Source organism: Pseudophryne corroboree, chromosome 12, assembly GCF_028390025.1.
Source record: "Pseudophryne corroboree isolate aPseCor3 chromosome 12, aPseCor3.hap2, whole genome shotgun sequence".
NCBI classification, from domain to species: Eukaryota; Metazoa; Chordata; class Amphibia; order Anura; family Myobatrachidae; genus Pseudophryne; species Pseudophryne corroboree.
In genome coordinates this window covers 135082725-135099245 of record NC_086455.1, presented here as the reverse complement: position 1 = coordinate 135099245, position 16521 = coordinate 135082725, and the positions used below count along the sequence as shown (strand labels likewise).

General features: G+C 45.2%; 1 protein-coding gene across 5 annotated transcripts in view; it reads left to right on the top strand.

The window, feature by feature from the left end:
* CDIN1 (CDAN1 interacting nuclease 1) overlaps window positions 1-16521 on the top strand; it is a 501029-nt gene that overhangs the window by 29724 nt on the left and 454784 nt on the right. For all 5 annotated transcript variants that reach the window (XM_063948054.1, XM_063948052.1, XM_063948053.1 and 2 more), the window contains exon 2: window positions 641-743. In XM_063948054.1, the coding sequence (XP_063804124.1) occupies window positions 711-743 (33 nt within the window). In that variant the 5' untranslated portion in view covers window positions 641-710. The remainder of the gene's footprint in view (window positions 1-640; window positions 744-16521) is intronic.

Here is a 16521-nt window from a genome sequence, read left to right as displayed (position 1 = left end):
GCAGGCCTGTGACATTGCAACAAACAATTACTCTGCACTTTTTCATTTTTCAGAAATGAGCATTACTCTGTAGAATATATGTTTTATGTTAATGAACACCGACCAACAGATATAACTTTTCAAAGTAGATTTCTAGAGAAATAGCTATATGCCTTTATTTTTATGGAATATAATATGTTTTTACACATAAATATAGACAGGTCTTAAAAATGTTCAAAGCTAATGGGCCCTACACTATGAACATTCTCGTTTCGTTCATATCGTGCAGTGTGTAGGCACCGAGTAACGATGCGCGGCCCCGCGCTCTTTAATCGTTGGTGCCCCGTCGCTTATGCATGTAGGCCAATATGGACGAGATTGTCCATATTAGCATGCATTGCTATGGAGCCGGGTGACGGCGGGAGTAAAGAAACTTCACTCCTACCCCCCGTCCCCTTCCCCCGTCCGCCGTATCGGCGGTTGGGCAGCTCGGCGGCGGGTCGCCCAGTCTGTAGGGCCCTTTAGTTGTTTTATTTATCTATTTAAATGGAGTTTTTGTTGAAAATATTATTTTGACCTAGATCACAGAATAATGGAAATCTTGATATATATGTTATACAAAAATAATTAGCGCTTATGTGTTGTCATTTTTATTTCACAGTGATGAAGCTGAGTAAAGCGAAGTATGATGAGATTGCCCGTTTCATCACTACCCTGAAGCCCAGCCGGCAATGCATGAGGCAGCTGAAGGAGAGGTTTCCCCGGTGAGTGCAGCCCATGCCGCTATCTGCTTATGTAATTGTCTTTTAAGAAATGTAATTAGCGTTGTTTTATAAGCAAAAGTATTTTCTATCTCCGTTGTAAACGGTTGGATTCCTAAGCAGCATCTAACTCATACATCCGATGCTTACAGCCAGTATTGATCATGTGCTTATGCAGAGTATATATAATACTGTTAGAGAATTGCTGGGGCCGTAGCAGAAGGGTTAATTGAGATGCTTTGGATTGCAAGTGTTGTTATGCTAATTGCCCCCAATGGCTGGTGATTTTGTGGAGGTAACCACTTTCTGGCAGTGCCCAGAAGCTATGAAACCAATGGGTTATGTGCTCAGTGATAATCTCCGAGTTACAGAGTGAAACTCTTCTGTGTTCTGCTGCCAGGGAACTGTTGGCAAAGGCTGTGCCTGTGTTTGCTCATCCAGTGTGTTTGAAGAGGAAGGTAATATTGTGTAGCATTAGCTTGCACTTCAGGGTCCATTTAGCTAAACTGGCAAATGGGCCAAGGCTATACCAGTAAGTAAAAGGTACATAAGGGAGTCATGACGTGTGGTATTCCTGGCATTACAAGCCACTTGGTTGTAATCATCAAATTGGGAGCGATATACTCTAGAAGTCTCAGGGATTCGCATCGGAATGTGAGACAAAAGCCAGAGAAAGATTACGTCTTCTAATGACATCAATTTTTTTTTTGTGAGTTTCTCTTTTCTAACTAAAGTATCTGCAAGTCTGAAACTGCAGTACTCTATAGTGATTACACCTCCTTCCCTCCTCCTACACTTTTTTCTTTCTGAAACCTCTCTGCCCCCTTCCTATATACAGTAATGTGCTGAAAAATGAAATCATTTTTTTTTACTGAAAGTTCTTTACTTTAACTGAAGTGAAAGACGCCAAGTGCTAAAGCCTCTGATATTCCCGAGCCAAACTCTGGGGCTAATTCAGCATGGATCGCATTTGTTAAGCCGCTCGCAGGCAGATTTAGAAATGCGCTACTTTGCAATGCAAATGCAGTAGGTGGTGTTACACCCCTCCTTGCTGCATTTGCGATCCCAGCGCTGCGTTCCTCACAGACTGCCAGCCGAGTAAGCATCAGCTTACTTAGGCTGGCTGTTCCTTGATGGCTTGCGAGGCCAAGAAACAGCATTTCGCTACGCAGTCCTCTCTCGACACTCCCAGAAAACGCCGCCTCCAGCCCTCCCCCCGAATGCCTCTGCCTGTCAATCAGGTAGAGGCATTTGCAATACTGCGATGTGATCGCAGGATCCGTTCTGCACATACGTACAACGGATCCTGTGCATGTGCAGTTTCCCAATTATCGGGAAACTGCTCTGAGGATCGCAGGAGCGATCCATACTGAATAACCCCATCTGTTAAGATCGGGTATGGGTCGTTGGGTCGACCCAACTTAGGTCGACGCTCATTAGGTCGACCACTGAAGGTCGGCATTGCTGTTAGGTCGACATGGGTGTTAGGTCGACATGTACTAGGTCGACAGGTCAAAAGGTCGACATGAGTTTTTTGACTGTTTTTGGTGTTGTTTTCTCCGTAAAGTGACGGAGAACCCAAATTAGTGCACCGTATCCCCTCGCTTCGCTCGCCATGCTTTGGGCAAGGTGCCTCGCTCCGCTACCGCTGCGCTCGGCACAGGTTACTATTCCAATCATAGTCCACGTGGATCGTCAAGTATGGAAAAATACAAAAAATTATTATTATTTTTTGTTTGAAAAACTCATGTCGACGTAACGGCCATCTCGACCTAATGGCAATGTCGACCTTCAGTGGTCGACCTAATGAGTGTCGACCTAGGTTGGGTCGACCTAACAACCGTATCCCTTAAAATCAGTGGCAGCTGCAGCTCCGACCATATAATGTAGGGGAGAACCCTGGCTGGTTCCCCCGGGGATCGGCAGCGCTGTGTGTATCAGGTGCTGTGCGGCACCCGGGACACAACATAATGCATCACACTTCTGGACTTCCATTGGCTTAAAAGAAGTGTGTTGCCTTATGCCAGTGATGGCTAACCTTGACACTCCAGCTGTTGTTGAACTACACATCCCAGCATGCCCTGCATCAGTTTTAGCATGGCAAAATAGCAAAACTGTAGCAAGGCATGCTGGGATGTGTAGTTCAACAACAGCTGGAGTGTCAAGGTTAGCCATCACTGCCTTATGCTGAGTCCCAGGGGCCGCATGATATACACAGCGCTGCTGATCTTCGGGGGAACCAGCCAGCATATATATTACTTACATGAGGACATGTATGTATATATGTGCTAAGCGGTTCCCAGATGCGCTGTGTGACGTCATAATGACTGCTAAGAATAATAAGCTATAAAATAATTTATCAATGTAATGTTAATTAAAAATTTCTATATCAGATATTTCATTACTAACGAGGTCACACTTTATATATTGCCTATATCAGTGGTTCTCAAACTGTGTGCCGTAGCACCCTGGGGTGCCTTGATACACCTGCCTTGTATTGGTGGCCCAGAACCAATGAATTTTTTTTATGGTTAATGAAATATGCAAAACCAGTGCTGGTGGCTGCCAATTATAAAATATGGGGACAAACAGAAGCAAATCCTGTCTCTCATCACACAATTGAACCTAAGGATGACATATAAACATAATTTACTTAAATTCATATTTCTTTCTAAATTTCTCAATAAGAAACTCTTGGCCTTGGGGTGCTGTGAAAAATATTTTGATACGTTAGGGCGCCGTGATTCAAAACAGTTTGGAAACCACTGGCCCACATAATAGAGGGGCCATGTCATTTAAGGTGGGTTGTTAAAATTCTAAAATGCAGTGTAAGTAGCTGCTCTGCTGAAAAGTTAATGTACAGTATGTTATTATCAATAAAATGCATATGGCAGCAGTTTCATAGATAAATAAACCCTGAGCCATGGGTTGGAAAGCGGATCATCCCAACATCTTCTCTACAGTATGTTACAAATAATCTCAAACTGTATTCCCAATCGCTGTGGGACATTCAGTAGCATCATTGTTCCTGGTGTACAGGTGAGTAGTGTTATCTGACTGTGGGGTGGGGGGGTTGTGACGGGTGTGGATCATTGGATCGACAGTGTCTAGGTCGTCAATGTTTAGGTCGACCACTATAGGTCGACATTCACTAGGTCGACAGGGTTTCTAGGTCGACATGTTCTAGGTCGACAGGTCAAAAGGTTGACATGAGTTTTTCATGTTTTTTTGATGTCGTTTTCTCCGTACAGTGACCGGGAAGCCCAATTAGTGCACCGTATCCCCTCGCATGGCTCGCTACGCTCGCCATGCTGCGGGCAAGGCACAGGTTACTATTCCCAATCGTAGTCCGCGTGGATCGTTAAGTATGAAAAAGTAAAAAAAAAGAAAAAGAAAAAATAAGGGAAAAACTCATGTCGACCGTTTGACCTGTCGACCTAGAACATGTCAACCTAGAAACCCTGTCGACCTTGAAAACACGTCGACCTAGTGACTGTCGACCAATAGTGGTTGACCAAAACATTGTCGACCTAGACACTGTCGATCTTCAGACCGGCTTCCGTTGTGACTTCCCTGTAACGTGACTGGGATGAATTCACATTGGAGTGATGCACTGCAAAATGTTTATGTTTCAGTAATCCACTGTGATTTAGATTGTAATTAATGATTAATTTACTATCCTGTGTATATTGTTGATAATAAAATATTAATAATATTAGATTTCCAGCAGTTACTAATAGTGTGTTCTTATAATAGCACATTTAGGGCCTAATTCAAGGTTGATTGGAAAACAACATTCTCCTCTAATGGGCAAAACCATGTGCCCTACACAGGGGCATAGCCAGAGCTTTGTAGGCACCATAGCAACATTAATGGCTCCCAGTTGTTCATTGTATGCCCTATAATAGTGCCCTAGTTCATTTTCTGAACCATAGTAGAGCCTTATTTAATGTTATGCCCCATAGTAGTGCCCTAGTTTCTTTTATGAATCACAGTGGTGCTTAAGTTCACCCTATGTCTCATTTCAGAGCTGCCAGTACACATTATGCCGCACAGTACCCCCAATTCACATTATGATATATAGCGCTCCCTGTTCATATTGTGCCTCATTACAGTGCCCCAGTTCATATTATATCACATTAAAATTCCCTCCAGTTCATTATATACCACACTACAATAAAAAGGTTAAGGGCATACCTAACTATATACAGTAGCAGGCCCCAAGGAAATAGTTTGGAAGGACTCCCTACGTACCACCCAATGGCGAAAAATGTATATAACACATGTAACTTTGACAGGGAAGGTGGGCCCCTCTCAGCTCTGGGCCCCATAGCAGCTGTACTGCCTGCACGTATGGTAGCTGTGCCCTTGGCACTACAGATGGGGCAGATATAACATGTGCCAGAGAGTTAGTGTCACGATCCGTGTGACTAAACACGCTTAACTATCATCCAAGTGCCTTCTGAGACTGTCTCTGCGCTCCAAGCCGCCTTGATTCCATCTGCGCTTTCTGCGTGCAGCACGCTGCACGGCATCTCCACAGTCTCTCCTCAGCGATCCCGGCAGCGCTGCCATGACAGCTATTCAGCATGTCCCTCCTGTTCCAGTGGATGGCGTCTCCTGTTCTCCGCGGCCTCCGCCGCCATCATTATAAGTTTCCACATACTGTTGACAAACTGACTTTTCCCTCCAGAACCAAACATGGGAGCAGCCATGTTTGGCCTAGTCACATGACTCTCTGCAGCCAATCCATTGTACTCAGAATCATCTCTGATTGCTCAGCCAATACCTGCTTCCCAGCAGGTATAAGTATCCTGTACCAAGGTTCCCTGTTGTCAGTGCTATGGTTGTCTAACCCAGTGTTGGATGTCTCTGCATTCTGTGGTTGTTCCTGCTTGCTGTCTCCAGGTATTCCAGCTCCTGTGACCTTGCTCCACTTAAAGAGACCTGCACCAGTTTCCATCCTGCGGTGCTGCCTGACTCTAGCGGTGTTCCACATTGCCTTCTGTTACCAGCAGTGTTCCATCACCGTCCCCTGCTCTCAGCGGTGTGCTTAGTGTTCACTCTAGAATCCGGGCAGGGCAGGTCGCCAGACCTAGAGGGGCACAAGCATGTGCGGCGAAAAGGGGGTGTGGCCATGCAAAATAGGGGACGGGGTCATTACGGGCAATAAAAGTGGGCGGTTCAGCCCACAGACGTAAAAAAAAGGGGGCGTGGGCAGCCGGCAGCGCTCTCTCAGTGTGAATGCGCGCAGCATCTTTACACGCTGTGAGAGCAGGAAGCGGGCGGCTGTTTTAGCAGGGCGCCGCAGAAAGGGCAGGGCGAGTTTTGCCCTTAAAAAATCGGGCAGGGCGCGGCGCCCTGCTAAAACTGCCTAGCGTGAACACTAGTGCTCACATCGTTTCCAGCTATTATCAGTGCTTCCGCATTGTCTTCGGTTACCAGCAGTGTTTCTACACCGTTTCCAGTCGGCAGCGGTGTTCCTACATCGCTTCCAGTTGTAGTGGTGTACCTACATCGCTTCCATTCGTCAGCGGTGTTCCCACATCGAACTCCAGTTCACCATTGGAGCTCCAACATCGAACTTTGTCACCATCGGTGAGTTCCACTGCATCCTCACCATCTGTGCCAGTTTTACCCAGCATCCTCGGCAGTCCTCCAGCTCTCAGCCTACCTCGGTGCTCCGTCACTAACTCCAGCTTCCAGTGAGTCATCTTCTGGACAGTAACAGTTCATCTCGTCAGTACAGTGGTTAGCTGTTATCTCTATGGACAATACCATCTCAGTGTCTTCCAAGACTGTGACACATCGAGTTGTTTCCATACCAAACAGCATACGTATTACCACTGCATCTGAGTAACTGTGCTGCTAGATTTATACTGTGAATACCAATTGCTGAGCATTGATTCTTGCATCTGACTGCCGTTGTGATTAAGTGAACTGTGTGCTTAATAAAGAACTTAACTTTTACTACATTGTCGTCTTGGTCATGCCTTCGGGCGCTGGTGCTAGGGTTCCCTGTATGTCCAGGAAACCCATACTGGCACCCAGGTTTACGTACACGCCAGCCACTACGCCTGAGGCCTCCCCAGGTCAGCCTCAGCCCTCAGGTGTGACAGTTAGATTTAGGTGGGGTGTGTTCAAACTGAAATTTAAATTGCAGTGTACAGTAAAAATAAAGCAGCCAGTATTTACCCTGCGAAGAACCAATATAACCCACATAAATCTAACTTTCTCTGCACATGTTATATCTGCCCCACCTGCACTGCACATGTTATATCTGCCCCACCTGCAGTGCATCATTAGAGGAAAATGTTGTTTTGCAACCAACCTTGAATTAGGCCCTTAGTGTACACATTCTGGCCTATGATGTTTTTTTGCATTTCCCCAGGCACAGTCTTTAGTGTAGAATCATGTCTGCTCCTCCCCCAGTGCTGCCTGGTGGGAACACTACATTGTAATATGCTGGGCACCTAGTAGCTCAGTATTTACCAGTCTGTCATGTACTGAAGTGAAACATAATTTTTCTGTTTGCTTTGTGGTTTATTGCTAAATGCTGACTTTTTAATCCAGCACATATGCCTAGTAATAGTAATGAGAATGACCTTTTCTGTGCATATTCTTTGAATTGACCCCACTGCTGCCCCAGCTGTCCCAGTGATTACAGTCTTTACTTCTGTCACCGCTGTACTAAAGGTGGCACACATCTCAGTGTAGCCTCGGTTATGATCAATGTAGTTGTTTTAGAGTTTATTTCTAATGGGCATGGTACAAAGATCTTCAATATCTCCATAAACAGATGTAGCCATGCCGTGTGTTGCATTACGGCATGCTGCATGGCCTTAATGGCGCAATCGCCCACTGTGAATAGTTGCAGCCTGGCACGCCATGCAGCATGCTGCATCGCAGCAAAGATGAGCATAGCTACATCTGTACCATGAGATGAATTTTGGATAAATATATTTTCCCAGTGATGCCAATTCACATGTTAAAGATTAAGCTGCGCTGCCCGCACAGCGCTGTACAGTTGAAATGAAATCACCTTTGGCATGGGCCTCTTCTTATGCCAGCGCCAAGTGTTCTCCAAGTCTACCCTCAAATTGAAAAAGGAGAAGTGAACTAAGCGAAGAAATTAAAGGGCTACAAGCAGTTGTGGCAGAGCTGAATGGGTGGTGCACAGCTATTAATGGGTCAGGCCTGAGAGGGAACGATATTCAGCTTTCATATCTGAGGCTACAGTAACATTATACAGCAGTAGTTTGGATATAGTGAAGGGGATGGGATGCTGGCAGTCATGTGATCGACGCTGTAATCCAGACACCACTCAGGAGACTGGCGCCGGATCAACGACAGCCAACATCCTGAAGGTCCGTATCGAGGTGCTGGGTCAGGGCCTTGGGGGGACATGTTTGGGATTAGGCACTGGGGGAAGGGGGTTAGGGTTAGGCATTAGGGGGGAGTAGCTGAAGTCAACACCCCCGAAGAGTTATCCCTAGGGTAGGGGACGGGAGGTAGAAATACTTACCCCCTGCAAGGGATCTTCCGTGTTAGGATGCCGCTGTTTGATATTTGACCACCGACAGCCAGGATTTAGTATGTATTCCAAGGAAACACTGTTTGAAATGTGTCATAGTGTGGGCAGTGAAAATACATCTTTGGTTTCTGCTATATTGGGCCAGATGACAGCATTGTTCTCAGTGGTCCATTGTCTGTATGGCTCAACAATTAAGGATACAGATTTTCAGCAATTAGGGTTAGTGTTAAGGTTAGGGTTAGGCTTACAATAGCATTTGGCTGTATTGTCCAACAGTGACTGAACTGAGATGGAGCATGGAGAAAATTTCATTAGTGGGCAGAGACACTGAGGGGAATTCAGTTGTTTTTGTGGGTGCCCACCGGAGCATTTCAATTGTGTCTCCTACGCCCACCCCCCACCGGGTGTGAGTGCCGAGATTGTGCGCCCATAAGTACTGTGATAAGCCACAATTTATTGCACATTTCTCCTCGCACCTCAGGAGGCTGTGGTGGGGTATACTGTGTATCATGTTCCCTGTGGTGGGGCGTAGTGTGTATCGGGGGCACCGTGGTGGGGCGTAGTGTGTATTGGGGGCCCCATGGTGGGGCATCATGTGTATATCGGGGGCCCCGTGGTGGGCTGTATTGTGTGTCAGTGGCCCCGTGGTGCGGCGTAGTGTGTATTGGGGGCCCTGTGGTGTGGAATAGTGTGTATTGGGGGCACAGTGGTAAAGTCTGAACGGGTGAGAGTGGTGTTCTATTTACGTTTCCATATATTTTGGTTGTGGAGAATAGTCTGGCTAAACATTTAAGATTGCTTCTAGAGTTTAAAAAAAAATTGAGCCCTGTCCTAGGATAACATTTATGCTGTATAGCACGTATGTAATTTGCATGTGTATTAACCAGGGTTAGCTGGTTTAAACCAAATGTTTTGTTTTTATTTTTTTTATAAAAACCACTCTCTTTTTTAGTGTGCTGTTAGTACAGGCACGGCGCCGTGACTTATTAAAGCTAAGAAAATTGTTTTTATTCAAAATGTTTAATACCAGCGACATTCCCAGTGCTTTGTCACAACTGAGGACTGGTGTTGACCAGGAGTGGCCTCAGTTGTAGTGGCTGGTGTGTATGTAAACCTGGGCAGCAGTATAGGACTTCTAGACATGCAGATAAATTTGTTCCACCAAAGCCCGAAGGTGTGACCACGACAACAAGGATAAAATTAATGTATATTTATTCAGCACAGTTCAGATGGTACACAGCAGTAGCAGTAGTAGAATATGAGGAATGATAAAAACAGTACACAGTTCCACTGGATGCAGCAATAAAGGAAATGTCCTTAGGTGTGGTATCCACAGCAAGACTAGCTTGAGGGGTTAGGAGATTAGGAGATGGAAAGTCCTTTCACCAACACCTATATGCTGCAATGATAAGATGGAGATATGAACTGGTCAGCAGATGTTGTACAGAGGCTGAATATACTGTAGAGTAGATCGTACACGTAGTCTGCCGGGTTTGCTGGTTGGAACCGGTGATGGAGAACTGTTGAAGAAGTGCAGATGAGCCAGTGTTAACAGGAAGAGAGTTGAATGACACTGGTGACGCTAGGGATCGATGATATTGAAGAATAGATGACTGAACATCGATGGTATCAAGGAAACCGATGGCGGAACATCGATAATACTGTGAAGCTGAACACCGCTAGGAGCCAGGCGCTGGAAGCCGGTGTTTTAGAGCACTGCCAGTAGCATAGAGCAGTGAGGACACTGTGAACTCAGGCTGCACCACAAGGTGGTGAGTGGTGCGGGTCTCTGATGGAACAAAGACACAGGAGCTGGAATACCTGGAACTTGATAATCAACCACAGAGAGCAGATACAGGTTACACTGGTAATGACAACCAAAGCACTGACAACTTCCTGGTTCAGGATCAGTCCCTTTATACCCTCAGCAGTGCAGGGATTGGAGGAGCAATCAGGCACTGTTCAGCAATGCAGTGGATTGGTGGAAACAGCGTCATGTGATTAGGACCAACATGGCTGCGCCCATACAGGCACTTGGAGGGAAATCTAGTTTGTAGCACCACATGGGGTTTGCAGTAATGGCGGCAGCGGCCGCAGGAGCCAGTGGACGCCAACCCGCGCATCAGACACACGGGGCCAGCGGCAGAGACCACAGCGGGTGAGAAGCGTCACATAGACCCGCCTGTGCACTTGAATTACAATGGTGGCGGCAGAAGCCGCAACTGACAGGAGACGCCATGCAGAGCCATCCGAGCACTAGAAGCGCAGCAGTGGCGGCAGAGGCCGCGGCGGCTAGAAACACCATCCAGACAATAAGAGTTCCTTATGACAGCATCTGCAGACTGGCAGAGAGGATTGTGACATGCTTATGCTATTGTCCTCCTTTGTGTGTGTGTGTGTGTGTGTGTGTGTTAACCTGAAAAGTGCTTTTGCATTTTCCATTTTGTATTACTATTCTGATTTATTTAACTATAATAAGTAAGACTCTATCTATGAGTGTACTTTGTATTTATTAATATGTTTAGTTTATCTATATACACTGCTCAAAAAAATAAAGTGAACACTTAAACAACACAATGTAACTCCAAGTCAATCACACTTCTGTGAAATCAAACTGTCCTCTTAGGAAGCAACACTGATTGACAATCAATTTCACATGCTGTTGTGCAAATGGAATAGACAACCGGTGAAAATTATAGGCAATTAGCAAGACACCCCCAATAAAGGAGTTGTTCTGCAGGTGGTGACCACAGACCACTTCTCAGCTCCTATGCTTTCTGGCTGATGTTTTGGTCACTTTTGAAAGCTGGCGGTGCTTTCACTCTAGTGGTAGCATGAGAAAGGAGTCTACAACCCACACAAGTGGCTCAGGTAGTGCAGCTCATCCGGGATGGCACATCAATGCGAGCTGTGGCAATAAGGTTTGCTGTGTCTGTCAGCGTAGTGGAGGCGCTACCAGGAGACAGGCCAGTACATCAGGAGACATGGAGGAGGCCATAGGAGGGCAACAACCCAGCAGCAGGACCGCTACCTCCGCCTTTGTGCAAGGAAGAACAGGAGGAGAACTGCCAGAGCCCTGCAAAATGACCTCCAGCAAGCCACAAATGTGCATGTGTCTACTCGAACGATCAGAAACAGACTCCATGAGGGTGGTATGAGGGCCCGACGTCCACAGGTGGGGGTTGTGCTTACAGCCCAACACCGTGCAGGACGTTTAGCATTTGCCAGAGAACACCAAGATTGGCAAATTCGCCACTGGCGCCCTGTGCTCTTCACAGATGAAAGCAGGTTCTCACTGAGCACATCTGAGTCTGGAGATGCCAAGGAGAACATTCTGCTGCCTGCAACATCCTCCAGCATGACCGGTTTGGCAGTGGGTCAGTAATGGTGTGGGGTGGCATTTCTTCGGGGGGCCGCACAGCCCTCCATGTGCTCGCCAGAGGTACCCTGACTGCCGTTAGGTACCGAGATGAGATCCTCAGACCCCTTGTGAGACCATATGCTGGTGCGGTTGGCCCTGGGTTCCTCCTAATGCAAGACAATTCTAGACCTCATGTGGCTGGAGTGTGTCAGCAGTTCCTGCAAGACGAAGGCATTGATGCTATGGACTGGCCCGCCCGTTCCCCAGACCTGAATCCAATTGAGCACATCTGGGAAATCATGTCTCGCTCCATCCACCAACGCCACTTTGCACCACAGACTGTCCAGGAGTTGGCGGATGCTTTAGTCCAGGTCTGGGAGGAGATCCCTCAGGAGACCATCTGCCACCTCATCAGGAGCATGCCCAGGCGTTGTAGGGAGGTCATACAGGCACGTGGAGGCCACACACACTACTGAGCCTCATTTTGACTTGTTTTAAGGACATTACATCAAAGTTGGATCAGCCTGCAGTGTGTTTTTCCACTTTAATTTTGAGTGTGACTCCAAATCCAGACCTCCATGGGTTAATAAATTTGATTTCCATTGATAATTTTTGTGTGATTTTGTTGTCAGCACATTCAACTATGTAAAGAACAAAGTATTTAATAAGAATATTTCATTCATTCAGATCTAGGATGTGTTATTTTAGTGTTCCCTTTATTTTTTTGAGCAGTGTATAATCAGATGTAATAGGAATAATAAGCAGTAAAAATGTGGTTTTATTGAAATATGTAAAATACATCAAATCTAAGCCAAATAACATTATTAATGCTAGAAAGCATTATAACATGTTTGATCAAGGTTTTTAATATATGATTCAAATTTTTTTCATTAAAATATTATTGTAAAATTATTTGGGTAAAAAAAAAAAGCTGATTTTTTTTTTTTTACCGTCTGCTTCTTTTCAATCCTGGTATTAAAAAATGTTTTCAAAAGCATATGAACTATGTATTACTGGGAAAAAAAACAGTCTTAAAGTCATTATGGTGATGATTGAATTGTTTATTGCTCCCATCTAAACTGCGCGGGAGCTATTTAGGCTTTTCCTGTGCTAAATGCCGGGTTCACTACAGTTAAGGTGCACCTGGCATGTGCAACTAAACCCGAAGCCCTACTTGACTAGATAAGTGCACCCCCGCCGGGGCTGGTCGCACAAAACAATTGAATAGCTTTAGATGGGCGCTAAACTCCTCCAACCAATTGAATCACCCCCAAAGTCAGTGTTTGATGGCTCTCAAATAAATATAATTATGTTGATTATCATTTTATGCTTTTATATAATACAATGATATTGTAGATAATGTTCCCTTTTGCTTTTTTTAATACCATAGAAGATAGTGTTATGTTCCTGTGTGAGCCGTGCATACTTTCTTCTATATGGACTGATGATCTGAATTTACGGCAGTAGAACCTCGATCAATGAAAACTGCTGCAGTGCTGAATTAGCAATTTCAGTAGCTGTTCAGGGGGCAGCTCTGTTATCTATTACAGTTGTTTCAGATCGAGCCTTTAAGAAGGTTTTGGCACAATGTAATAGTATACATTTTATTATGTTTTTTTTTTTTCTTTCTCTTTTTAATTTAAGATAAGTTTTTATGTCTCTCTTTTGTTCCTGAACTCAAAACAGTCCATGCCATTTGCCTTGTGAATGCCAGTATCCTGGGGGACTGGAATCCAAGACCAACTTCATTTCACTTTGGACAAGTCACTTTGTCACGTTATACTGAATTAGATTGTATACTCCTTAGGGTACAGACAGCATTCTTTGTCTACTATTATATTTTACTTCTATTTCTTCCCAATGACCATCTAAAGCATAGCATTGGAGGGCGACGTGTATACTGTGCCGTTCCGCACTTCTCATTGATTCCAAATTAGGAGGAGCTGACGTGAGGCATCAATCATATGCTATCCAGGCTGTAAAGTGCATGAGGACCACTCACATAGTAAATACTTGCCTCCCACAGAGAGAAGCATCTGATGGCAGCACGGCAGTAAGTGGCCTGTCACAGTGAATGCCTCCATGCTATATAGACAACAATTTTAATATCTGTTCTAATAGAAAGATAATGTACTTTGTTTGGTTTTCATTGCTGGAAGCTTTTAACTCGCCCATTACCAAGAACATCTTAACCCTAGATGCTTGTGCCTTGAGAATGCCGCAACTATTTAGCTTTTGTGATGTATTTTTTTGCACCTATACACAGGACTTTTCTGGTAAGTAGAAACGCCTTAAAACACTCTGTATGCGATCAAGCATATATTTAAAAATAATAATTTAGCAATAATTTCTAAAAAAAAATAATAGTTTTTTTTTTCTTACTAGTGAATATTTTATAGTTGTTTTTGGCTTTGGATTGTTGTTACTGAATTGTTACAGCCTCTTTACAGTTTTCATTTCTTAATTGGAAATGAGATATTAAACATTGTGAATTTGTTGAAATTCACTTTGTTCATAATATCCCTCCATATGCATTGCACATGCATTTTTACCAAATATACTGAAAGCATAATGAATACTCTTTAAGTTTTACTACTTGACAAGATTTTAATTTCTTCAAAGTGTGTCATCCCCCCATAAGATAAGGGGGGTCATTCTGACCTGATCGCACACTGCCGGTCATCGCAGCGCAGCGGTCATGTCAGTAGTGGGCATGCGGGTGCATGGCTGACAGCCGACAATCAGGCAGAGGCGGTCGCTGGGCGGGAGGGGGCGGCACGGCGTAGTTTCGCCGATTTGTGGGCACAGTCCGGCCAACGCTGGCGCGGCCGGACCGTGCAGGGGGCAGGCTGCAGTGGCTGTGTGACGTCACACGCAGCCGCTGCGACCTGGGCAGCGACGAGTAGCTCCCGGCCAGCGCGCAAAATCTGTGCTGGCCAGGAACTACTCCTGAAGTGCAAAAGCATTGCCGCTGTGCGATGCTTTTGTACTTCTGCCGGGGGGGGTGGGGCAGGGCGACATGCGGGGCGGACTAGCCCTGTGCTGGGCGCCCCCCCCCCCCCCGCATGTCAGTGTGCCTGATTGTAGCCCTGCAAAATTTTGCAGGGCTACGATCAGGTCTGAATTAGGCCAAATGTGTGTAGCTGTGCCCAACCAGTAAAAACAAAAACTGAGATATTTCCAAAGTATTCTGTTTCAGAAATGTAAGGGAGGATTCATATTGGCATGACGTTTAGCGAAGTAAAAACCCTTGCGAACCTCACATCCAATTTTAGAATACTGTGGGTATGCGCTCCCAATACCCAGGGTATCCAATTAAAAAAAAAAAAAAAAAAGTTGAAAACCCTGCGGCGCAAGTGAAAAAATAAAAAAAAAATACAGGTTGAGTATCCCATATCCAAATATTCCGAAATACGGAATTTTTTGAGTGAGACTGAGATAGTGAAACCTTTTGTATTGTACACAAACTTTATTTAATACACAAAGTTATTAAAAATATTGGCTAAAATTACCTTCGGGCTGTGTGTATAAGGTGGATATAAAATATAAATGCATTCTGTGCTTAGACTTGGGTCCCATCACCATGATATCTCATTATGGTATGCAATTATTCCAAAATACGGAAAAATCCGATATCTAAAATACCTCTGGTCCCAAGCATTTTGGATAAGGGATACTCAACCTGTAGTACGATTCTACGGTGGTCTCCGCTGCTGTGGTCTCCCCCTCCATCTTTACACTGGGGAGGGGGCTGCTGGGATATGTAGATGTATTCAGACTTACTCTGAATGTACGTGAAAAAAAGATGCAGTGATTTCAATAGGGGATGTAGATTCAGAATGATAATGCTAGAGGAAACCTTTCAGTAGGTCTTTTGTGACCTATGGGCTTTGTTTTCCATGATCTGATCAGTATCAGAGAGCTTTACATGGTCAGATCAAATATTGAGATTCAGAGCATGATGTGGGCCCATCTACTACAACCAGGTGAGCTCGTCATGTGGGTCCCTAACACTAAGGTTCCAATCCAGAACACAGGACCCAACCGACCCAAGGCATCACACTAGTAAGACGTGTCAGTTTGCGTTAGAAAGTAGATGTGGTCAGCATCCCAGCGCACTGGATGCTGGCGGACAGGTGACCGACCCTGGAATCCCGACACCCCACAGAATCCCGGCCCCAGAACACGACCAACGGCATCCCGATGGTAAGTATTGGAGTTAGGACCCAGGGGGTTAGGGTTACGCACGACATGGGGGGTTAGCTGTAGCTGCCACCCCCTATGTCGGTAGCTCTAACCGCCACCCCCTGGTATTAGACGTAGCTGACACCCCCTGTGTCCTTGGCCCTAGCCACCACCCCAGGTGGGTTAGGGATAGGGGTCAGTGGAAAAGGGGTATTACATAGGTGCGAAGTAGTAATTAAGGTATTCAAATGTTTTCATTAAACAAAGGCAAATTTAAGTGTTAAAAAGTGTTACATTAATGCTGGGTACACACTAGACGATATGCTCCATGAGTGATATCGTTGAACATTTTCCCTTGAGTCCCGGACAAACGATATTGAGCATACACGCTGAATGATTTACAAACGACCAACTATATACAGGAGTCATCTGATATTAGGGGTTTTCAGCAACTGGGTTGGAATTTAATGTAGTGTCCACACTGAATGATATGCACCTTATCGTTAACGTCATAGCCAAAATTGGCCTGCACGTACAGACGACAGAAGACCTCGCTAGCGACCCGCAGGAGCGCGCATCATTAACAAAATAGTGCATACACCCTGGACGATATTAGAAACGATCTCTTAGAAGGGTGAAAGTGAGCAATATTATTTAAAATATCGTCTAGTGTGTACCCAGCTTAAGTGTTACAATAATGG